General features: G+C 39.5%; 2 protein-coding genes and 1 pseudogene across 5 annotated transcripts in view; 2 read left to right on the top strand and 1 right to left on the bottom strand.

Moving 5' to 3' along the window:
* The first annotated feature begins 260 nt into the window (after positions 1-260).
* On the top strand, positions 261-13,543 carry LOC146454513 (uncharacterized). The gene is made up of 9 exons (XM_085095099.1): positions 261-419; positions 3,144-3,333; positions 4,511-4,589; positions 5,861-6,960; positions 7,693-7,886; positions 9,036-9,592; positions 11,165-11,325; positions 12,463-12,544; positions 12,991-13,543. The coding sequence occupies exons 1-9, from the start codon at positions 365-367 to the stop codon at positions 13,003-13,005; spliced, it is 2,433 nt and encodes an 810-aa protein (XP_084951225.1). The 5' UTR covers positions 261-364; the 3' UTR covers positions 13,006-13,543.
* A 752-nt stretch (positions 13,544-14,295) lies between these two features.
* LOC146454512 (uncharacterized) lies at positions 14,296-17,913 on the top strand (annotated as a pseudogene). The gene is made up of 2 exons (XR_014859209.1): positions 14,296-14,419; positions 15,118-17,913. The product of XR_014859209.1 is annotated as an uncharacterized LOC146454512 (transcript).
* A 135-nt stretch (positions 17,914-18,048) lies between these two features.
* LOC146454510 (uncharacterized) overlaps positions 18,049-25,783 on the bottom strand; it is an 81,130-nt gene continuing 73,395 nt past the window's right edge. For all 3 annotated transcript variants that reach the window (XM_085094992.1, XM_085094991.1, XM_085094993.1), the window contains 3 exons: positions 25,105-25,230; positions 22,051-23,631; positions 18,049-21,389 (listed from right to left, as the gene is read on the bottom strand). In XM_085094992.1, the coding sequence (XP_084951118.1) occupies positions 21,046-21,389; positions 22,051-23,631; positions 25,105-25,230 (2,051 nt within the window). In that variant the 3' untranslated portion in view covers positions 18,049-21,045. The remainder of the gene's footprint in view (positions 21,390-22,050; positions 23,632-25,104; positions 25,231-25,783) is intronic.

Here is a 25,783-nt window from a genome sequence, read left to right as displayed (position 1 = left end):
GCGAGGCTAGGTGCAAAACTTTTCATATGAAAATTTTCAAAACTTTGCACTTAACCTCGCTTTCATAATGAGGTTCAAAGCAACTTGGAAATGGTCTGTTCGAATCGAACAGATCTGGGCTAGCTTACGAAAAATTTGCCTTTCAGGAAACAACATGTAAAGTAATTTTGCTTCAACGTTCTCGTTGGGTGCCGCGGGTTAATTAGTGACGTTTAATTATCACTTAAAAATTAATTTTGGCGATTAATCTTTATGACGTGCATCTTACAGAGTCAGTCATCTTTCGATTGAGTTCGGACAGACAACATGTAGCAATGTCGTAAACGAGTTGAAAAAAACCACGTAGCGATGCCGTAAGGAAAACATGAAAAAGCTTTGGATCATTTTGATCTTTTTCACTTGTGCATATATTGCACAAGGTAAGTTGGATGTTTTCCTATTTAATTCAGTTTTGGTTTGCACGCGGTTTTACTTTCTTAATTAGTCAGCCTTTTTTTTAAACTTTTTTTTTGTTGCCACTGATAATCGTTATACACCCACAAACAGAACGCTAGAGTTAAGAAAATGAAAAGAAAATAGACCGGCATATGGGCATTCATTGCGGGTGTGATGTGAGGATCCGCGGCTGTGGAGAGAGAGTTTAAAATATCGGAGCGCGCTGCTCTCGTTTCTCAAACGTGCGCGCTGCGCACTTTTGAGAAACCAACCAGAACGCAGTTACCTAGCCAAAACTTGCAGTTCAATCGAAAAAACAAACAAACAAGCAAGCAAAACAAAACAAAACAAAACAAAACAAAACAAACGAAAGAATAAAGAAACTTATGGTACGCCGGGATTCCCGCTGTATTTTTCCCGCGACTTTTCCCGCCACTTTTGAAGCTTACACCAGGCCACTTCATGTACATGTAGGAGTCGCGGCCAAGATGGCGGCTTCCTTCAGTATCTTGCGGAAAGAAATGAAGCTCACTTGCTCAGCGCTTTAAAGGAGCGTTAGCAACCTACATGTACATAATTATCTATGTTAGCGATTGCAAGGTAGGTTTGGTGTTATTTCGGGTGAAATTTATGAAGGGGAAAGGTAGCGTTTAGCCACTTTCTTTTGCTTTGCGCTTGGCAGTGGGCTTGCTTGTTATCAAATCAGGGCCCGGTTGTTCGAAAGCCGATTAACGTTAATCCACGATTAAAAGTTAACCGAGGTTTTCTGCTCGATCGTTAAAATTGTTTTTAATCTCTGATTTTAAGGTAGTGGTAAAGAAAAGTCAACGTCAAAACTGAGGGAAAAAAATCTTTTTGAAAAATCTTTATTGTTGTGTTAAACTCGAACCAAGGTTGTTGTTAATCCAGGGGTGCGTTCGATTGGGAAATCCGGATGTAGCTTTTCAAAATCTAAACCCAGATTTCCCATTCGAACGCGAAATCCGAAAACGGATTTCACCTCCGAGAAATCCGTTCTCAGGGTGGATTTCAATTAAGAAATCCAAATCCGGATTTTTTGGATTCCCTTTTTTGTCGTTTGATTGGGAAATCCGAAAAAGGATTTGCTAAACTATTCTCGTGAACAGCGGACTATCTCGTGCTAATTATGCGTACGCATTGGCGCGGAACGGGAACGCTGCTCACGAGAACAGTTTAGCAAATCCTTTTTTCGGATTTCCCAATCGAACGACAAAAAGGGAAATCCAAAAAATCCGGATTTGGATTTCTTAATTGAAATCCACCCTGAGAACGGATTTCTCGGAGGTGAAATCCGTTTTCGGATTTTACGTTCGATTGGGAAATCCGGATTTAGATTTTGAAAATCTAAATCCGGATTTCCCAATGGAACGCACCCCAGGATTAGCTTAATCGGGCTTAATGAACAACTGGGCCCAGGTTTGTGAAGGCCATATGAAAAAGCGATGTTGCACTTGATTCGGAAAGAGTCCTGCACAGCTCCCCATTTACTTATACATGCATCACTGTCATATTAAACCCTCTTACTGTTACACAAAGAACAAGCATGAATAGAGTTTGAGTCGCAAAATGTATACATTAGAGTATGGTGCTGTGCGAACATCTAGCTTACCCTTGTTTCTTGTGTTTAGATTGTTAATTTTGGGCTCGCAATCATCAGTATCGGTTTTATGAATGTGTGGAGCTAGCTTTTGTTCCCCCTTGCGCATCAGTCAACTCCAGCAATACCCATCTCTTCCCCGGACATTTATATTAGTGGGGCATTTTGCCTCATTGTCCATCCCGTGGGCGAGACTTTCGTCTAATCACGGCAGGGGTATTTTACAGAACGTCGAATGCCAAATTCATAGTAGTCCTGTAATGTCCGATGTCTGCCATAACATAAACAAAACTAACAGCTAACTGTCTGTATAATCAGTGCTTAACCCTAAATAGTATACAAAAGTGCTTAGACCTAAATAATATCATTCATTGTTTAACCGGCAGGGGTATTTTGCAGAATGCCGAATGTCGAACACCGCATTTTATGCTACCTATAACAGTTTAGCATTAAGCAAGAAATGAAATTATTTAGGTCTAAGCACCTCTTTATGCTGTTTAGGGCTCAGCACTGTTTATACAGGCTGTTAGCTTTAAGTTGTTGTTATGGCAGCCATTGCATAAAAGGACTTCTATGGATTCGGCATTGAGCGTTGTGCAAAGTACCTCTGCTGGTCTAATCAGGGGCAGTTGACTGTGTCATGTATTTCTCCTCACTGGCACAATCACTTCCTTTGAATAATAATAAGTTCATCAGTAAATACAAATGGTCGCTGGAGAATTACAGAGAAATAAAACTTTTTAGAATAATTAGTTTCAGCCTATGCTTACCTGTAGCTTTGATTAGAATGAAAGTATGCCCACAAATAAAGACGTCAACTTGCTTTGTTTAGCTGTATCATGGAGCATTTGAACAGCCTGTTTGTCCCTACCATGGGGCATTTTGTGATATGTCAAAAAGAAAAGAAAAGAAAGAAATAATAATAATGATAATAATGCCTGGGGATCAGCCTGGAAGATTGACACTGTGGGAAATTATTTGCTACATGGGAGGCCAAGGCATGGTGGAGTTGTAACTTTGCTGAGAAGTTTATCCCGCAGGTATTTGTTTTTCAGTTACATAATACCTTTTCTCTCTTTTGTTTCTGCAGGTGATTGTCACTGGCTTGGATACTCCAGTCGGGACACTTCCGCACCTGTGTTACCTCTGCAGTCTGAGGTGACCGCAGGTGATTTCATTGGGCATGACCCAATATCCAGGGAGATACATTCTCCTAATGCCCCAGAGAGGGCTGCAGAAAAGATTCTGCTAAGTACCAAGGGTGGATTCATACCGAGGAGGTAAAGTGCAAAATCAGGAATGGTCTGAACTACGGACTTGTTCTGAATCAAGAAGTATTTTGTCAAAAATGTGGGCACTAGGGCTATAGACCTTTTTCATAAATGGTGGCCTTTAAATTATTCTTTCACATATGTGGAGCCATGATTAGCCTCACTAGCCTCGTTAGCACTTGCAAAATTCAATATAAATTTAATTTACTCTAAAATAAGGTTAGTAGGACTAATTAACATCTATCGAAAAGAATTAGTAAATTGGCCACCATTGATCAAAAAGGTATATTTCTGTGCTTTTATCATTTAATGTAGATGAACTGCAATTGCTTTAGGTTTTTAGTAGTAAGGAGATCAGCTGTTCAGGATCAAGGCTTCTGTTCAATCAAAGTAAGACAGACCGACAGACCGACAGACAGACAGACTGACAGACAGACAGACAGCCTTTAATTCAGCATGATAAAAATTAAAGCTCTGCAGCTTGTGGGGTCGTGCAAAGTAATAAGTAAGAATAATAAGATAATAGATATATACGTACACTGTAAAATCCTCACACCCGTAATCCTATTTTAAAATTCCCTATATATAATTAAAATCCGCATGTCTAAAAGTCCTTACATTTAGTTCCTAGATTAAGTAAATCCTCATTTTCACAACCCGCACCTGCTCAAAATTGAAGTTAATATAAGCCTGCCACTTTCTGCTACTTCAGTGATAAACAGCAGCGCCACATTAAACAGCTAGTCAGTCAGCTTTTGGTTACCCGGCAGGTGACCAAACTGCAAGAGTTTTTTGCAGAACACTGAACGCCAAACACCAAATCAATAGCACATGTAGGCCTATAATGTCGAATGTCTGCCATAACAACAACTTATAATCAGTGCTTATAACCCTAAATGGTATACAAAGGGGTTTAAGACCTCAATAATATAGTTGGTTGCTTAACTTTGCATTTTACACCACCTATAACAGTTAAGCATTAAGCAATGAACAAAGTTATGTAGGTCTAAGCACTTCTTCTATACTGTTTAGGGTTAAGCACTGATTATACAGATGGTTAGCTTTTTCTGTAAGTTGTTGTTATGGCAGCCAGTGCATAAAAGGACTTCTATGGATTCTGCTTTTGGCATTGTGCGTTCTGCAACCAAGCCTTGATGTTTCTGATCACTATTCCTTTCATTTGCAGGTTTGCCTTTGATTCAGGTGAAGATGAAGATGGAGAACAGGGCAGTGGTTCATCTTCAGGAGAAGAAACAGAGGAAATGGTATTGTAAATTTTTAACTTGCTGTCACCTTTAAAATTGATTTCATATTGGTACATTTAGCACCTATCATAATTATCAATGTTATTTAACACCTTACTATTAATTACATCCATTTTGAAATCACTGGTGATCCTTGGAATCTGTCATTGGTCCAAAATGGTGCAATTTATTCCCAAATTGCACCATTTTTTGCTCTAAATCGCATCCTTTCTATAGCCCATCAAAATGGAAATGAACACAAATAGAATATTAATATTGACAATGATACTCTGTGATTTTAAAGTGGATGTAATTAAGTGGTAATTGAACTTCATGTCGTGCAATTTTGGTCTGAAATCATACTTGTCTTGTGATTTCAAATCAAACTCGCGCTGCGCGCTCGTTTGATTTTGAAATCACGCGTACGATTTCAGACCAAATTGCACTCCACTCAGTTCAATTACCAATATAAATTAGTTATCTTAATGACTAAGTTTCTGAGGCAACAATTTGACCATACAAAATTGTAAAGGTGTTAAAGAGCCCCCTCACTGTGCCAAATGAGCTGTTGAGATGTAGCCCCTGTTAGTAGTGCAATCTTTCCATGGAGGGGAGAGGGGGGGGGGGGGGGGATAAAGTCATTGGCCTACAATAATTGACACAAGCTGCTGTTTTGTCTCTGCCAAGTCAGGCTAAGCTAAATGAACTATAAATAGTAAACATTGGTTATATTAATAAAGGTCATACTGTATGTGTGAGCTGAAAATGAAATATCTTTTGCCTGAATTACACTCTCAGTGAAGTTCCCAACTTGAACAGCTTTGATCTTCAAGCTTCAAAATTTCTCCTGTTTTCTCATCCACCTAGAGATTTTATCCCACGGCATTTTTACAGATGATTAGGATAATGCGCACAGTACGGAACTGGTGCTTGAAGAGCTGCGTGTGAAACTTCTAAAATAAAATGCTGTGACTGTGTGAAAATTAGCCCACAGTAGATAAGTGATGTGCCAGACACTAAGGACAAACATATGACATATAATATGCTAATCTTCACAGTGACTGAGTCTCTTGTTCACCATGGCTTTAAGCCACTGATTGAAAATAGGCTTCTACTGTATGAGGAATGTCTGCTATATAAATGTTTAAAACATTTAGTCATGATATAATATACACAAGTCATATTTCACTCAATTTGTTGAAAATGTAGTGGACCATAGGATGCTGAAAAATATTCTACCGTTGGTATACGTATCTTACATGTAAATGAAACGTTTATTACACAATCTATAGATGCCAGAGGCGACAGCACAAGAGTTTGCTGGTGAAGAGGGAGTTGATGATGAAGACCTTCATCTGGTGTCAGAAATGCCAGAAGACGTCTCTGTTGGAGACGAATATGAACAGCAGGCATGGACGACTGAGGGCTTTGTTGGTATCCACTATGGTGATGACGAGGACGATGAAGAACAAGCTGTCTCTAAAGTCAATGATGATGGAAACCTTCATCTGGCGTCAGATATGTCATCAAAATTATTTGTTGGAGATGAGAACAACAACCAGGTGCATACCACTGAGGATTTTGTTGGTATCTATGATGGTGATGACGAGGATGGCAGGAGTCAAGGTTCTTTAAGGCTAGAGCGAGCTGTCAGTGATGGTGAAGACCTTCATCTGGTGTCAGAAATGCCAGGAGAATACTCCGTTGGAGACGAGTATAAAGAGCAGGAGTTTACCACAGAGGAATCCATTGATATTCAGAATGGTGATGATGAGGATGACAGGCGTAAAGCTTCCTCAAGGCAAGAGCGAGCTGTCAGTGATGACGAAGACCTTTATCTGATGTCAGAAATGCAAGAAGAATACTCCGTTGGAGACAAGTATAAAGAGCAGGAGTATACCACAGAGGAATTCACTGATATTCAGGATGGTGATGACAAGGATGACAGGCGTAAAGGTTCCTCAAGGCAAGAGAGAGCTGTCAGTGATGACGAAGACCTTCATCTGATGTCAGAAATGCCAGAAGAATACTTCGTTGGAGACGATTATAAAGAGCAGGAGTATACCACAGAGGAATCCATTGATATTCAGGATGGTGATGATGAGGATGGCAGTGGCGAAGGTTCTTCTTCATGGCAAGAACAAGCTGTACCTGAAGAAAGCAATGTAGAGGATACTGATGAACCATTTTCCATGCCTGCTTCTGATATCCGTTGGAATGGTTTTGCCATGGCTCATGTTAGACGTCGTGATGACCCTGTTAATACAAACAAACAAAAACAGAAGGCAGCTGAAGGGGATGCATCTTCAGCTCAAACAACATTGGTGATTATTTTTATAACAGGTGGATCGCTTGTTATTCTTCTTATGGCTGCCTTTTTTGTATTTGCATGGTAAGTTTACATGATTTAAATACTACTTTTATAAGTGCTGGCCCTAAATGTTAAAAGCCATGTCATCTTGGGCCAGTATTCAATGTACATGTAAGCCTAAAACGTTCATACAGTGTTTTGTTTTTTCAATTTTTCCTTGTATTGATTGCAGACAGAAATTTTGAATGCATCCCTACTGAAAGTGTTTAAGTCTTCATTTTTTGTTTTGAATGATTTTAATCATGAACAACTCAGTTTTATATTATTCTTATAAAGCAATTAACTTTAGTTAGTATCTTTAACTGAACCTTAGTTGTGTCCCAGTTTTTAGCTGTATTTTACTTTTATTTTTATGTATTTTTAACCTTTATTTTAGAGGACCCTCCTGAAAACCACCATCAGGTGATTGGAGGCCTCCTCTTAAAATATTGCCATCATCATCATCATCATCATCATCATCATTATTTAGGTCTCAGGGCATAACTGGCCTGTAGTATTTTTTAGATAACTCGTTGTTTTAGCTCAGATTTGACTAATGTTTGCATTTGACGATATGAAAGCTTGTCGTGTTTAAGTTTTATCATTTGAGTCACTAGTGAAAGTACTTGACTGTACGTTTGCTTAAATCCTGCTCAAATATTGCAATTTTTGGGGGCTTTGTTTTTGCAAATGTGCATATAAACTAAGTAGTCTCGCTTTTATAAGTTAAATTGCTTCCTGACAACAAAACGCTTTTACCCTCTCAATATACAGGCCAGTTCGAAAGTACTATGCACATATGTGTCAACGTATGAAGAACCAAGAAGATGTCGAATCAGGGTGGTACATGTATGGTGATGAACTGTCAAGCATTCGAGTAGATCCAAAATATGCTTCAGCAGCTGTCCCCATTCCCCCACCTCCTCCCCCACAAGAATACTACACTCCAGTATCTTATCAAAGTTCAGGTAAAAATATGTGTATGCATATCCATTTGATTGGTTCATTGCTGTCGTACATTTTAATGCGGCTAAATGTAATTTAGTCTAAGTTAGACTGGAACCAATGCTGGTCTGCGGCGTTTGGGAGGTCATGCGCCTTTGGGGTCTCATACGGGGTTTTGCAGTCCGTTCCAGCTCTGTGAGGACGGGCAGTTGCTTTGAGCGTGGAATCTGCTCTGACCTTAGACACAGTTAAGCTTAGCTTTAAATGGAAATGTCGAACCAAATTCTTTTAATTTTTGTTTTGTGTGCATATGCAATCTTATACTTCGTTGGTAATGCCACCAGGATTAAGGTAATCACAAGCCTTGTCATTTTGAAAAAAATACATTATTATTTATGCAATTAGGTTTGGCGCAAGAACGCTACGGCATACATGTATGAAAAGGCCATTTTCACGATGACGCCATTTACTTCAACTACGAGAATCATGCTGTTTGTTGTTTTCGTTTTGCAAATTAGGGATATTGTTATCTCAATCTCACTGGGATTACAAAATTTACATAACATAGGAAAACCAAGGAGGATTCTGATAGTTGTAGTAAAATAATGTCAACGCGCAATCGCCTATTGAAGACGTCGCTTCATTTTTGACATACGTTGGCCAGAGGGCTAAATGTCTTAAATCTGGGGTTAAATGACCACTTACCCATTATGTCTGGCTGATGATTTGAACAAGGATTTTCGTGTTACAAAAACAAGTCACTTGGTGTTAAGGTACATGGAAAGCTGTACTGTTAGCCGTCAACTCGCCTCATTAAAAGGGAACTATCATGGGAATTTGGTGTTGTATCAAAAGCTTCAAAACGTTTTGCTATCAACAGAAATCTAAAAGTATTGTTCACATTTGTTGTAAATTATCACCCTAGTGTAAAAATTAACTGTTTTCAAGTTCTCGTGTTGTCGTTCCCAAAATGCACTAGAGCAGGTCATGAGTTTTTTCTTTTCAGGAATTTACATGATTTCTTTTTCTTGATGTAATAGAATTATTTTGTAACTAAGTGAAGGCGTTGTCGCACCATTTTCACAATAAAAGGTCAAAATCCCCGTGATACTTCCTCTTTATTAAACTATTAATGCTAACTGGTTTTTTTTATTTATTTATTTTTTTTGCAGTCAAGACAGGTGTGGGTTATGTGCAGCCTCATGACAGTGGATTGCGTGCAAACAACCAGATAAACATTCAGTTCATTGACCAGAGTAATCGTGTAAAACGAGCGAAGATACTTGCAGATGACTGGCAACGAGATCCTCGGAATGCGGAAAGGAGAAAAGTTATCAAGAGAGAAACCTATCAGAGAAGAGACTCCCTGGCTGACAGTTTGTTGATTGCTAAGGGAATCATTGATGGGCATGCAAAAAACAAACAATATGAGAAGAAAGCGAAGGAAAGAAGGCGCGTGATCAAAACCCGTTGCTCAGCTCCAGGATCCAATCGGAACCAGCGCCGGTTGTCTTTTCTGGAGGAGTTACAAACTGCGCAAGAGGTGGTTGCACCAAAATGGGACTACAAACAGAGCGTTGAACGATCCAAAAACAAATGCCGCGCCATTAAACAGCAGTTTGCTGGGAAGAGACGCCCTTCCCTGCAGGAGGAGATTGGAGTTGCCAGAGATGTAATAGTTGACAGTGAAAGAAGGAAGAGGTCACTTCCGACAGAAGTGGTGCAAGAGGTTGATTTCAGTTTCCTTCTCTTTGTATGTTGTATCAGTCTGTTTGTATTTAGGAGGGCACGATGGCACAGTGGTGAGAGAACTCTCCTCCCACCCTTGTGGCTCGGGTTCGACTCCCACTCTCGTCATCAGTGAGTTGAATTTGTTCTTGGTGCTCGTCGTTGCTCCAAGAGGCTTTTCTCCTGTGGAGAACCGGGTGCTCCGGTTTTCCCCTCTCCTAAAAAAGACCCAACGTTTCCAAATTCCAATTCAAGCTGGAGAATGCCCCAATTACATTGTAGGAATTTGCAATTTGATCCGGAACTCGAAACGTTTTTCCATCGTATTTGAGAACTTTGTTAATATCTGGAGATCCCATCTCTCAGTTCGTTGGACAGATGATCGCTGCTCACATCACGACCCCAGGAGGTCCTCTTTAAACTTATTACTCTGAAGTTATTCGGCGACCATCCTCACGTCTTGTAGACTGCAAAAAAAGTCGGGTTTTTTTATCCTTAAGGCTGGTTCACACGAGCAACGCAAATGCAAGCGCAAGCGCAAGCAAACATACGTGTGAACTACCACAACGCAAACGCAAACGCAAACGCAAGCGCCAACGCAAGAAATGGAAAATTTTTCATTTCCTTGCGCTTGTATTTGCGCTTGCGTTTGCATTTCACACGTGTGAATCGGGGCAATACAAACACAAACGCAACGGTAAGATGAACAACACTCGTTCCATGTCTCTGCGGTTCTAGTTCAAACCAAGATGGCGTCCTCATGCGAAAAAAACTAGCAGAGAGTGTTAGAAAATATCCTGTGCTTTAAGAAAAAAGTTGCAGCGGATTCAAAGAAAAAAACAAGAAGCAACTTGTATGGAGTGATGTAGGAAGAGAAGTGGGGCTTGAAAACGGTATGCCTTTGCATTTGGCGTCTTCGCCTTAACAGACGACGGCCGAGAACGAGAAAGAAAAACAATCCTAAAACATCGCCTTCGTCCGCCATCTTTTATCTCGTTCCCAGAGTCCTGGCTTCTCGACTCAGTGCTGTTCTAGGGTAACGCGGACTCTGGGATTGCCGCCATCTTAAGGTACTGAAATGCGCGTGCGTATCTCATTCTGCTTGTGTTTGCGTTCGACATGTGAACGTCTCTTGCGCTTGCGTTTGCGTTGCTCGTGTGAACCAGCCTTTAGACTTCACCGAGAAAGAAGCGAATCACAGAAAGCGTGAACTCAATGCCAAACGTCTTCGAGATGTTTGGATATCTGCTGAAACACACTTTCGAGTGTTTGATATGGCTTCTGAAATGATCAATAATTCTTAGAGAAATTCAAGGCTAAAGTTGGGAAATTTTTTATGGTAGTTAGCGACACATATCCAAACCACGGTCACAGCAGTGACTTTCTTTGTTTTCTCTTGATGAATTATTAAAGATTTTTCTCTGTAGTGCCACGCTGTGACAAATTCAATACGAAAAAAAAAAGTATATATGTCTGATATATTTCTTTTTGTTCATTCATGATTACTTCTCACTTGGCTTTAGCGTTCCCTGATTGCTACTACTCTGAAATTCTTGATTCTCTTAATTAACAGATGATGGCTGCTCAAAGAGCCCCTGGAGGTCCTGTAAATTACTATTCCCAGCTTATCGACAAGCTTGTCAAGGAGAGAGAAGACTATGTCGCGGGTCATGGTAATGACAGACATTCAATTGAAGACTTGGCAAATGATGCAGACGTCGATACACTCACAAGGTATCAATCCTTTATATTGTAATTGTAATTTCCTAAAATTTCAAGAATTCAAAATGATTCTGGATGTGGAATTAAAAAATAATATGCAAATTGATATATTTTGAACTGTGGATGAAATAATTAATAATGGAAAGCCATTGCAGTTATAGACGCAACTTAAGGACGGCGCCTACTTTTGTTACTGTGCATACGCTCTGTGCATCTTTAAATACTCGGGTTTCCTACGGGTGGTGCATACTAATACAGGGATATTTTTTGCGCGGTTTAAAACTATGCGGAGAAAGCAGAACTTAGGAAGTGCTCTTGGTATTCAAAACGAAAATTGGGGGTAACCATGCATTTTTTAAAGCTTTAATATGATATGGAATAAAACGCCATACGTTGCTTGTATTTTACTGCTGTTTTGAATTATTGTTGCTTAATTATCTCTGAAAATGCGTGATTACCCCCAATTTTCTTTTTGGGTTCCAATACCAATAGCCCTTGCTAAAATCTCCTTTTTCTGCTTACTTACAAACCGCGCATATTAGTAGGCACCGTCCTTAAACAGCTGCGAAAAGAAAGCCTGGAAAAAAAAAAAAACATTCAGGCTTGAACATGATTGTAAGTTATCACCTGTGCGATACCGGTGCAGTGGCTGTTTCTGGATAGCAGTATACCTTGAAGCCTCTTGTTTCATTGGTCTGCCGCCGCGGCCATTCACTGTGTTCTTAGAAAGTTTCAGGCGATTTACTGCTAAGAAGAATCTGTTTTTGTGGTTGTCTTATTTTTCTATAAGAGACAACACGCCTCTTGGCTAATGTAAGGCTAACAAGGCTTGAGATTAGCCGACAATCTATCACCTCGATATATTGCAAAAGTTTAATAGGGAAGGTTATGGGAACTTTCTGCGGCTCATGGCGCCATCCTTGCGTCTTACAGTGCACTTTAATCACAAACTCCTCAAGACTAATCAAAACGCGAGCCTTTACACTGCTCATTGTATACAATCATCACAACAACTGAATGAGTAGGTCATCTTATGGGGCTGCATCTCTCCCCTGTACCTAAAGTCGTTAATCTTAACGTCAACTCAGTATTGAGTTATCTTAAACAGCTATGAGCTTGTTTTATGCGGTAATTTTGTGTCGATTGCAGTGGCCTTTCCAGGCTTCTGATACTTGATGCTGAGCCTCATAATTTGTCCCCTGAAGAGCGTCAGCATATGATTGAGAACGAGGTGAGTGAGGTTTCAACGGTTACCAAGCAAATAAATCACACAACATGATTAAGTCTGTAAGTCTACTTCATTTTCGTGTAAAACAAATACTTCTACCCTGTAATAAAAGGTTGTGCGAAAAAGTGGTATATCACTTTTTAACCAAGAGTTTATGAAAAAGAAAACGCTCCAGACGTTATCAGTTTTTCTACGTGCATAGCTAAATGTGTAAGGAGTTTGCCACAACAATCAACCACTACAAAAACTCACTTTGGACAATTTTTTGAAAGAGGTCCGAATCTTAGCCATTGTTTAACTATTGTTTCTAACACTTTTAAACAAGAAGTAACCATAGGCCATCGTTTAAACTTGGTTTAACAAATTGGCCTATAACTTGTTATTGAAAGGAACTGTTCCCTGCGTTAACTCCTCCCTAATCAGTTTTAACTTTTGTTTTCTTTCTCCAGATTCTCTGGCACTGAAGTTCTTCAAACTTAATGAACAGTTTTAACTTTAATTCACTAAACTTCATTTTTTTATCAGCATCATTCTGAAAATCCGTTTCTTTTTACTTTGGCCAATTTGAGAAGCGTTTATTTTGGTATTCTGGAGTCTACCAAGAATTTTGCAGGGGTTAGGTCCTTGTTCCTGCAAGACTAACAATGCAAACGACTGGTTTAAAATGACTGGAAACATAATTGGATTGTGAACGGTTGAAACAAAAAGATAATTTGATCTCTGTAGGGCCCGCAGAGATCAATTGTCTTGAAAATCTGCTTCTAAGGATTTTTTTTGTCCTCAATATTCCTGTTTATTTTTGTCTTTCATGACCAAACCCCTGAATCTTCATCAAATTTCTTTTCAAAAACAAGGCAGCATCAACCATAATTTTTTGTTTTTATTATTTTGATTTATTCGCGTATGACCCATTGCAAACTACTTTGCAATACCTTTTGTGTTCTCTTTATTATCACCTTCACTCAGTTAAGAACTGAGAGTTTCAAATTATTTCCTCAGCAATATTTCCTCAGCAATATTTCAAACGTTAAATGTAATTCTTGGATCCAAGCAGATATATCGACCATTTTGTTTTGTCCTAGCACTTGGAATACAAAACTGCCCAGAAAAGCCTTGACATCCAAAAAAGTTAATCATAACACTAACTTAACCTTAATCACTAACAACTAACCCATAACCCTAACCCTTAACTTACTTTTGGATTGTCTGGGATGTTTTGGGCAGTTTTGATATTCCTTGTTTTAGTACATGCAATCACTTTTGTTATATTTTTGATACTTGTACAATGAAACCATTCCGCAAGTCAAATAAAAAGTCAGTGATTTTTGAAGCTGTCCTTACTGTGTATTTTGTAACCGGCAATTTACCAATTTTCGCATTTGTTTCGCTGGCGAAAAATGTCTGATTGGTTCTCGCGCGATCATGTGACATAGATTAGCTCGTACGGCGGGCAGCACTGGCGAGAAATTTCAAGTCGCCGTCCGCAGCATTTCTCGTAACTACGGATTTGCAACACTCAACAATTTCGCGATTGTTATCTATTGCTGTTACATTTTTTTAATCAGTTTTTCAGCTGCAGTGTCGCCAGTGTGTAAAAAAATTCAATATCAAAAACAAACAAACAAACAAACAAATACCCCCCCCCCCAAAAAAAATAAAAACAACAACAACAACAACAAAAAAAAAAAACAATAGAGATGAACAAATTCAAGATTTGTTTTGTTTTGCTTGCACTTTTAATTTGTGTCCATGTTGTGAGTTGCAAGCAGCGAAGATTTTGCTGTAAATGTGGAGCGACGAGGGCTTGGCCTTCACCACCGCTTTTAAAATATCGCGAGACATCGCGAGACATGCCGACGTTGTTATCAAGGCAAACTGGTAAGTGCTTTTTATACTTAAGCTGAAGTTACAACTGCTCTTTTCCGGCGAAACCTAGACTCCATATTGTCTTTACATATTGTGCGTGTCAATATTTTTTTCACGGCATTGCCATGTCTTAGACCTCGTGCTAACCCCTTTGACGTATTATTTCTATATAACATGGAATAATTTTTAAAGGAAAAACTCTTAAAAATGGGCGTATAACATCATTACGCTGGAGACAATTTTTTCAGATTTCATTCTGTACGGTAATCCATACATCCGCCAGTTGCACGCCGCGATCGGAAGGTCTTAGGTTCGACTCCTGATAGGAGCACTCGGATTTTTTTTTTCCGAGTATGCCTGTGTCATTTACTGATTTAATACATCATTCTCATTTATTCACCAGTCTTACCATATTCCATCACATCATTTCCATTTCGCATATGCCACACATTGACATTCCAATCCTAGCAGTATGCAGGATGTTTGTCCCATTAACCTAGCTTAATGGCCTTAGCTCCCACGAGTCCCCTGTAGCTCAGTGGTAGAGAACCCAAACTAGTAATTGGAAGGTCTTAGGGTTCGACTCCTGATAGGAGCACTCGGATTATGTTTTTCCGTGTATGCCTGTGTCATTTACTGGTTAAATACATCATTCTTATTTTAGTTATATTTATTTATTTATTTTTTATTTTTTTTTTTTTGACACAAAGACAAAAACCAAGGCAGACCAGGCGCAAGGAGTTCCCGAACTATGTGATCGTCAATCCTTAGGTCAAGTCAAAGGGAAGTGTTCCTAATTACGAGCCTACTGCGTTCAAACGCGAATGCAAGGAATGTAACGCAGAAGAGGCCTTCGACGCAATATTAAACGCTATGACATCAAGGTGGCGTTCAAAACAAAGGAAAGAACTAAAAGAAAAACGTACAGTTGCAATTTTAAATCTATTGACCTACGGATTATCCCAAAAATGCAACGAATTTCAATATGACCATGACCATGACCATGGTCAACTACTTGTACGGTCAGGACTATCAACTAACATTCTAAACAAAGAAAAGATACTTGGCACATCAATGAGCGATCGCGATTGTCAGCTAATCAAAGCGAAAGATTCATCAGAGCATCATAAAATTGTAAACGAGTGGATTGATCTTGCAATAAAGCAGAAAACATTACTGGTAATGAATATAGACGACTACACAAATGTACACACGAAAAAGCGGCCCATCAAAGGAACGTCCCAAGCGAACAAAATGTGTACGATTGTATTAAGAAAAATTCAACGTAGAAGCAGTGGAATGGGATTATGGAACCGGTGAACAATCCTGAAAGTATTGCTGTGGAAGATCTGGTAAGAAACATGTCGTCGAACGAAGAAGTTAAAAACTTGTGCTTTAGCACCTTCATTCAATGCTGTGAAGAAAATGCACCCTGGATTGCAAGTAACATTTTCGCCCCACTATATGAGGAAGAACGCCTCAGAACACATGACTATGCCGTTGAAACGCAAATAAAGGAAATGCGAAAAATGAACGATACAATGCTAATTGACTGTGTACAGTTGTCTTTGCAAAGAGAAACAGATTTTAGGAAAGCTATAGACATCGTTATGGCAACAAACATGCAGTATTACTGTGAGCGTTTTGTGCTTTCCCAACCCGGTGACTGGCCCGCCCAATTTTACCCAAGACGAATTGTTTACTCATCAAAAGCTAACGCTGCCGGCCGTCCGTTCAAGTATAGTACCTCTTTTTGGCCCACTTCACGTATCCTTAAACGGCCAAGAAAACGTTTTTAAAGTCTTTTTCAAACTTCTGAGTCACATTTATAAGTTCATATTTGTTAATTGCAAGCCCCTATAATTCGGATTATGCGGATAATTCTTTTCCTTGGAGAATTTCATTAACTTTAGAGCTCGCATACGGTGGGTGGAGCCTCATCCGAGAGAGTATTTTGATTGCCTTCGGTGAAAGTTTTTAACTCTGAATAGTTTTCTTGATAACTATCTTCCATTAGTGCTAACAATTTCCAAAGTGATTTTTCGTTCCAATAACTATGCGTTGTACGTTTCTGCTGTGAAGAGGGTTTGGCTGATGTTGTTTTGCTTTGCGCGTCTTCGCGAATCTTGTCTGCTGAGAAAAAATAGGGCATCCACTCCTCGCTACCTTTCGTAACTCTATTCTGGCCTTTACTGAGTATCCAGTGGAATACTATCATTCTATAATTCGCGATCAGACGTCCCCTCACAGCACACCTGAGCAAATAAAGAAAACTTGCCAGTCCATTTTTGCATCGAAACAAAGCCAGGAAAGTTTTAGACAAACTTTTCTTCCTCCAAAGAACTTCTTACTTTCTCAAAACAAACTAAAGTCATCCAAACTGAAGGCTGTAGAATTTCTACAAACTCTCTTCGAAAACACTGTCAATAAACCCAACAGAAGCAGTGAGCTACGCAACTAAACCTACAGTTGGAGAGAAACGGGAGTGGATGCTGCCTTTTTTGTAAAAAAAAAAAAAGCTGTCTCTGGTAAGGCACTTCCATGCGGATTGCACCTATCTTAAAATGAAGAGTCCAAGCCTGATCCTTTTAGGAAATGCGACTTCCCCAATTGTGAACGGCAAGATCCCAATTGGCGAGTATTTAAATGATGTGGCCATTCATTTCACTTAACATGTGTTCCAAACTCAACATGCCCAACATGTCAAGAGGGCATTCGCCGTCGTGTTCGCGAAAATGCGCACAAAGCAAAACAGGCCATCTTCTCACAATTGCGAACAGAAGTCAGGGCCGCAACCAATCCTTCAGCAAATGCGCAAGATACAAATGATGAAGACGAAGCTGGGCTACCAGACGGAAATGAAAAGTATGTCGAGGAGAGGTCCCGCCGATTATACGCTGAAATTAGATCGTTGCCAAAATACAGCCCCAGTACCGTAGGTCCAAGCGTTCATCGATAGCCAGCGCCAGAATCCAAACAGGGCCATCAGATACCCGAAAAGAAAAGTCGCGCGCCCATGTCTTGTCGTCGGTCTAATTTTAGAGTTGAGAGGCCATTGTAGAATTCTTGAAAAATGTTGTGGTGTGAAACCAACAGAACGCCAGATAAAACATCTCCTGGAAAGTGACATCAGGTTGGCGGAAGAAACCTTTGAAAAGGTTAAACGAAAATTTCAACGTTAATGAACACAAAACGGAAAAAATGGGAAAAGACTCCGCATCACTGCCTACGGTTCCTGTACTACCCTAAGGAGGAAACTTTTCATACGAGGGCCTAAACATCAAGTTGAGGGCCAGAAAAGAGTCAAACTAGAAAATTATGTACAACAATTTACCAGGCAGAAGATACACCACGGTATAAAGGGTTTTTACTGTGTATGAACGTTTGGCCAGAAGGCTCGTGATGTTGTGAAAAAGTTATTTTCTCGAGAGTCTAGTACGATGGTAATCTATTGTTGTAGAGACCCAAAGTTAAAACAAGGAGCCTGACCTGTTGTCTCAACCAACACACCCCCGTCTCCCGTCATAAACTTTATATATATGTATGGAAGAAGGAAAATGACATGCGGAGGGGGTTGAGGGGGGGGGGGGGGGGGGCATTTTGAAGTCAGTATTTCACTTTGTTGCTGTCCATGACTCGGATTGTTGTGTGACGAAAAGGTTTTGCTTGAGCTAACAGTTACTTGATCCGAGTTCACATTTGCACGTTTGTTGACGTTGGTGGAATGTGGTGTCGATCAATAAGCTGTATCGTTTTTGGTACTTAGCCCAAGAACACTCGTATAACATTCCATATTGGTTCAGTTTAACTTTCGCCTCGCTTTTCATCTGCTCGCGAAGTTTTGCTTAAAGGGACAGTATCACCGATTTTCAGGATCACCATGGAAAACCAAAAAACGTATTTATTTCAATGGAGTAGTTGAAATAATGGTTTAGTTTTGTTATAACCCTACTAGTGCACAGAGACTGCTGTTACCTATGTTTGGCTGCGGATGGCTGGGATGAAAGTGGATTGCAACTTGAAAAAATTAGTTCGTCCTGTGTATTTTAGAGAAGTCGCTAAAAATTGGTTATGGTTTGTTCTTCCCTGGAGAAAAACCTTAATATTTTCTTCCCGATGCTGTAAGAGCAATTTCATGTTACAAAACAACTTCGTTGTAAAATAATTCATCACTTTTGACCAAAATGCAGCAAAATCGCCGTGAGTGTGCCCCTTTAACCTTAAGGAGTCCCTGTCGGGAAATCCTATTTTTGCCGTGAAATTCAAATGCCAGACGATAAAGTCTTATTTACGTCTGAGTAAAGGTCATACTTGCCTCTTACACTGGTCAAAAGACAGCTAATCGGCTAATATCTCGTTACTTAAACAAACAACTACAGCAGTGTAGTCGGCGCTGTAAGTTCGCAAATTATGGCATTTGCGTTCTTCGTCTAAACGTGCTTTCAATTTAACTTCCAAAAGTGCTGGATAATTCCTCATTGTGACGGTAAGTTTTGCTTACAGCTTCTACGATCATTGCTTTGGATTTTCCCCATCAGCAGGGCACCCAACGGTTTGTTTCAGCGCGATGCATGTCTGTTCGGTAGTTCTTAGGTGCTCCATTAGTTCGGAAGTAAATTGAGATGAAAACCTGGAATGCTCTTTTGCAAAATGACACCTCAAACGTTCGGAGAAATCCATAAAAAAATCGCTTTTGCGTTCGGATAGACAAATTAAGGCTGCGACTTAAATTGTCAGCGAAAGGTCAAACGTTGTTAGTGAATGCAACTGTGCCATAAAAGAGGCTGTGAAGCGAAATGACTCGATCGCAATTCGGGGGCTTTTATTATTATTTTTTTTTTTTAAATTTTTATTTGGTTTACGTAACACTAATAATACAATACTTAACACTACTAACACTAATTGACACTAATTGTGATAATTACAGTCCTGACTGTACTTACAATATATGCTTACTATACTACGATACCTAATACACTATTTGCAATACTAACAGTATCTTCACTACTTACTTTTTTTTATACAATTTTATTACTATTACTATTTACATTACTTACATTACAGTACAAAAGCCACTTACATTGCACTACTTAAAGGTAGCTAGATAACAACCCATCCACACACTCTACTTTTTATTTTTATTTTTAATTAATTGCAATGTCGTAGTATGAAAAGGTAAGCTGAACGAGAAGAAACGAGCGAAAGAAAACAACGACAGCAATAGAACAACAGCCAAAAAAAAAAGTAGTAGAAAGCGATTCAAGGGGTCTCTCAAATAACCACGTCTTCGATAAATTTGTTGCGAATCAGTGGTTCCCATTTAAGCTTGTGAGCTTTCATCTACTCCACCTGAAATCACTTGCCACCACCAAATCGGAAATTCCTTTGTGAAACGAACTGAAACAGACATCTTGACGAATAAACGCACGAGAAACGAATACGATTTGTAAGCAACCTATTTGTTTTAAAGAAAGGAAAATAATGTGTTTCCTTTTTTCGCGAACCTTTGATAAGGTCTCTCCATGGATGGACACTACCAAGCCATATGGTCAATTTAAGCCAAACGGAATCGGAAACATTTCCTGGTGAACTATAATTGCTATAAGTGATTATCAAGTCAGGGGACAGTCAGATCTCGCGCGCTCTGATTGGCTATTCAAACCGCGGATAATACTTGTCATTCACCACCCGAAATTCTCCTGGATTTCGGGAGATAGTTGAAATACAGTGAGTTGGGTAAATACTGAAACAATTATTCACCTAAGTGTCAGTGGATAGTGATAAGCAATATCCACCGACTATCAATCCACTTGCTTCGAAGACTAACTGTTAACTACTTGCTACTTGTTCGCAGCTATTCGTTATTGTTCGCGACTGTTCGTTGACCACTCGTGACCGTCACAATTCGTAGCATTCGCGACTATTCGCTTTTCGCGAACTATTGCTAATATCTGACACAATTCGTTACATTCGTTCACTATCCCTCGCTATTCTCGACTACTATCCGCATTTGTTCGTCCCTATTCGTTGACTACTCGAGACGGTTCGTCACTATTCGCGCCCATTCACTGTTCACTTTTGGCTTTTCCAGATGCTTGGACAGTTCGTAGTACACGAGAGTTAAGAAAAAAAACGGTTGTCGTAAACTGACATGTGAAAAAGAAAGAACCACGGGTTTTTTTTGCGTCGCCTTAGTTTGTCCAATCTATTCTTCAATCATGTTCAGTGTGAGTGCATTGATAAGTGCCGTTTATAATTAAGCTACAAACTAGAAACTACGTAACTTGATAGCCTATCATTGACTAACACTGGATTCCTTTAAGAAATGAAAGAAAGTCTTAGACCTAAATTTCACTTAAACATTTATTTAAACATTCATGTATTGGTAATCATTTGGTATTTAAAACATCTATCAACCAATAGTCACCAAACTTACAAAAACTTTTTCAAAGTGATAGATACTGTAATTGTAACATTTTGCTCTTTCGTCTTGCGATTTTCATCTTACTTTGTTAATACATACACTATAAACAATGTCTTTGTCTACGTCTAAAAGTTAACAAAATTCTGGGTGAGCATGCACGCGGGCTAAATAATCAGGTCATCTAAGACTGTTGTTGGTGTGCACCCGAAGACAGCTAATGAATGCTGACATTAGCGAAGGAGAGGACACATTCCTCAATTCTCATTTCTCTTTTGCCAGTCGTGCTGTCAAGATTTCTTTCTTCAGTTACTTCGATGTCATCTATAGTTTCAAGACCAAAGTTGACCGCTTGGCTCTCGTTTAAAGCACCGGATACCGAAGGCATGTCCATTTTACCATTTTGTAGTTGTTGCATCAGAATATCCCTGCCAGCCAGCCCACGTATTTCACCTTGCAAGTCGTTAAGAGATAGTAGCAACGCCAAACAGCACGAAAACGACCATTGCGGATTTCTGCGGTACTCTTTCATGAAATGATACAAATATGTGACGTAATGAACTACAACAAGAGAGAAAGATACACGCTTTTAAAACGGTAACAGTAGCACTTTCACAGTATATTTATAAAAAAGGAATAAGAGGTGTGAATTTGGGATGGAAATATAAATATAAAACATAATTTGGACCATAAAATATACAAGAGTTATTTTATGAAGGGAAGTACACGAGTCAATACACATTTGTAAGCATCTTCGCACGCCAAGCTAGTCTAGAGCCTATGTGGATTATTTCTAACATAAGTTTAATTATCGCACATCACAGAGGATGTCCTAGCTTTTGCTTTGGCAGAATTAAACTTAGCGGCTGAGGTGCTAGTATTATCTTTAAAGTGAAGGGTGGTGTTTAGCTGTAAACAGCGAACTTTCCATGTGTTCATTACTGTAACTTGACGACCTTTCATCCTTTCAGGCATCTTCGGAGACCCAGGGGCAGATGGTCGGGTGAGGAAGAAGTCAAAAGTAGTAAGTTTACAAGAACGAACGAGCAAGCCGTAAACTTACCAGTTTTGACTACCTCCTCAACCGACTATCTGCCCCTGCCCTCATCTTATCTGCATTTTGCTTCACATAAGCAAATGTGTTTATACTAAAGAAAAAAACAACACAAAGCTAGAAATTATTAATATGTAAACTACTGAGAGTAAGGAAATTTTCACTCACCTGCGAGAAGCCCAATCACCAAAGAGTTAGTTCCAAACACGACTGCCTTGAACATGATGCTGTCTATGTAAGGATCGATCGAGGACGGGATACTTTCTTGAGGAATTCTGCTTACAGCTCCTATCCCCAGGTTAAAGAAAGTAACTGCGAGAGATGCCAGCATCAACTTGTTCTCGAACGGATCACAGATTGGCTTTTTATAGGCGAAGAACATTCCATAGAAACCTGACATAACGCAAGCTAGTCCAACGTAAGCCCTGCTTTCGCCTCCCACAAGGATTAACCCAGACGTCAACAACACCTTTCGAGCTGTTTCGACAAGTTCCCAGTACCAAGAATGGGCGCTGTAATTTTCATAGAGAAATCGTAACCCTGTGAAAATACCATCTTCTGTGTTTTGTGCTTCTAAATCATAGTTTTCATTCACCAATCCGATGGAATTTTTGCAAAAATGACGTCGTTGCCTCCAAAGGGCTACCAGAGCTGCAGTAGGCAGAAACAGAAGATATAGAATAGCACCGTATGCAACGATCACGGAACGATTGAATTCTGGACTTGAACATTTAATTCTGTAGTCAGCCTTGAGAAACTTGTGACAACTTCCTTCTTTTTCATCAAAACAGAGTGTCTGACAAGCCAGAGTGAGGACACTTGCTGTCTTTGAACACGTGCTCAGGTAAGTGACGTAAAGAAAGAAAAACAAGTTCTTGTAAATCAGTTCTTTTGTTTGTGATGTTTTCTTCAATTTCTCTTCTTCGGCTAATGTGCTTCGAATTAAAGTCAGTTTTCTGAGTCCATAGACAGCTATTGCCGCAGCAATGGCAGTTGCATTCAGAGTAAGCATAGCAAACAAGCTTCCAAATGCGTCAACCTTCAAATTTGGAAAGAGGCAGTGAAGAGGAGCGATCTGAAAAATATTTAGCTGTAACATTTCTGAATATTTTCCAATAAGTACGAGAGAGTCTGGCCATTTGACGTACGAGAATGCTTCAATGAGCCCGAAAGTTACTTGGTAGAAACCAATGACAATTTTCAGTCTCCCAAGAATGATGTCCACCAATGAACGCTCTTTATTTTTCTTCCTTTTCCTGGTACTTAACCAAACCACGACGAACATCACTATTACAACTACTGCTGCTAAGACTGAGAGTTGCCCAACCATCCATTTTTTAGTCGGACAATGTATACATGTCTTAAATTGCTTATAATATCCAGCACTGCACACTTCACACAACGGGCCTTTGTAACCAGCGGCACATCGAGAATCTAAGCCCCCCATGCATGATTCTTCCCTAGGACACTTATGAGGTCGAGGAAGAGTGTAGGCGAACTTAATAAGAGAATCCTTCATCACAGGGCGAAAAGTGGTATTAACGACGTAGGCAGTAAATTTTTCATAAATTGTTTTGTGAGTTGCATTTATCCATTCCCACCAGTAACCTTTCTTGAGAGTAGCGAAGTCATCTACACAATTCAGTCCATCTTCATCACATGGTTTGCAGCCTTCAAACAAATGGGTTCGATAAAATCCATTTAAACAACTGCAAGCGCGAAATCCAGCGAATGCGTCAGTATTTGTCCCTGATGAAAGTTAACAGTAATATATTCACATTAATTCAAAAGACACTGTGACTTATGCTGATTGAGTTATGGGAGGAAAATTTTTGCACAAGACATAGAATGGAAGTATAGTCGCTAAAGGAGAGGGGGTGGGAAAAACCAACCGGCGACTCACCAAAAGCCCGCGTGGAAAATGAGAGAGGACGAGTTTACAACGAGAGAACGCTGAAATAGTTTAAGATAAACCTTCAGGGAATAGCCTGAGAGGGCGTGGAGTGTGACATACGAATTTAGCCAAGCAGGCAGGAATTCTTAAGTATGCTGTTACATTGGAGTACAATTTTTTTGGCAATTAAAATTCCATAATTTTGTATGAAGAATCCTTGTAAGCACAAAGCTAGGACCATTATTCTTAGCAAAATTCAACACATATCACACATTAATGGTTGGTGCATATGGAACCTCGTAATGCCTAGGGAAAACTGAGGGTACGAGGGTGCCAGAAAGTGAGATCTCTTTGGAAAATAACCCAAAAGAAGCAGTGACCGTCATAAATATAGCTCAATGCGTTTTAGGATATTCCATTATTTTGAAATGCTATTAACAATAATGTATCCGTACTTCATAAGGCTAAACCTTCATGTTGTCATCAAAAGCTGATACGATTAAAACAAGACAAGCATCTTAGTGCACCCACTTTTAACATCTTTTTATCAAGAAGGAAAGTGCAACTTTTACTTTCTCCATTCGAAATCCTTGAATGTAGAGGACCGAACACAACACAACTGTCTGTAGTCAGGTCCCATTTTGTAGAGATGCACCATTTTAAGCCTAGTTTTCATATGTCGGGAAAATCCCAGACGATCGGGATTTCACTGTTTTCCGACCGTCCCAGATTTTGCTGAGACATCAGAAAATCGCTCCCAAATTTGAGTGACAGACGCCATTTTTATTTGTCGGGGGGAAGTGGGGAACTGGAGCGAAGCAATTAAGAGGATTGTTAACGATCTAAAACTGTCGCCGACGTCCCCAACAGTACGAATTTGAGTTTTTATATGTCGGGAATGATCGCCGACCATCGCAGAAATCTGAGACGCGTCGTGAAAATAAACACTCCCGATTTTTCTGCGACCATCCCAGACGATTGGGGATGTCTACGATTTCCAGTTTTCATAAGTTGGAAAAGTCTGGGACGGTCGGGAAACAGTGAAATCCCGGATCGTCTGGGATTTTCCAGACATATGAAAAGTAGGCTTAGCATGGCACTTATTGTGCGCGTGTGATGAAACCAGACTTCTAGGAATAATTGCTGACGAGTAATGTTAACGACCCATTTTACTACTTAGCACATTTTTGTTAGAATCCTTGTCTGGAAAAGAACCAGTTGCATTGCTTAGTGCTAACCTTGCATTCGGTTTGTTTGCTTGTGTGTTTTTGTTTTTGTTGTTGTTGTTGTTTTCTTTTTTACATTATTGTTTACTTTGAAAAACTGACCTTGTGGACAAGCAGTGCAATCAAGAGGACTTACTCCAGGTGTTTTATTATAGTGGACAAAAGTACCATTGGGACAGTGAAGGCAGCTTCTGCTGACAAACGCTTTGGTGTCTGAGTAGAAACCACCTATGAGAATAATTTGAGTGGTAATTTTTTAAACCGAATTCAACAACTAGTCCTATTTAACAATGAAATAAACTATTATGCAACGTTTAGTGAGCGCGGATTCAGAATGATGTTTTTGTATGAAGCTTGTGACAGATGGCATAAAGTTTTGAACTTAGCTTACTATACAATGATAAAGGGGATTCACCGACCTTCTAGTCTGTAAATCAAATGCATCAATTTGAAGGGATGGTCTTGCAAAATCTGGAAAATAATCACCCCGAAACTGGTACGCGCTATTTTGAAGACGAGCATAAAACTTATCCTTCAAATTGAAACATTCCGTTTACGAACTGACTGGTCTGGTCGGCCAGTTCTGACAAATGAAACGTTCCCTAAGTCAAAACTGAAGAACTAGTTGTTAAACAAAGTAATAATAAAAAATAAAATTGGCAAACCTGGATTAGCTTAAACGTGCTTTAAACAACTGGGTCCAAAGAGATGAAAACTTCTTGTGATGCAACTTGTAATTAAAATTGAAATTTGCATTTTTTCCAGACCTCGATTGTAGCCA

The sequence above is a fragment of the Pavona decussata genome, unplaced genomic scaffold (genome assembly GCF_977016875.1).
Source record: "Pavona decussata unplaced genomic scaffold, jaPavDecu1.1 SCAFFOLD_300, whole genome shotgun sequence".
In the NCBI taxonomy this organism is placed as follows: domain Eukaryota; kingdom Metazoa; phylum Cnidaria; class Anthozoa; order Scleractinia; family Agariciidae; genus Pavona; species Pavona decussata.
This window is presented reverse-complemented; position numbering and strand designations above follow the sequence as displayed.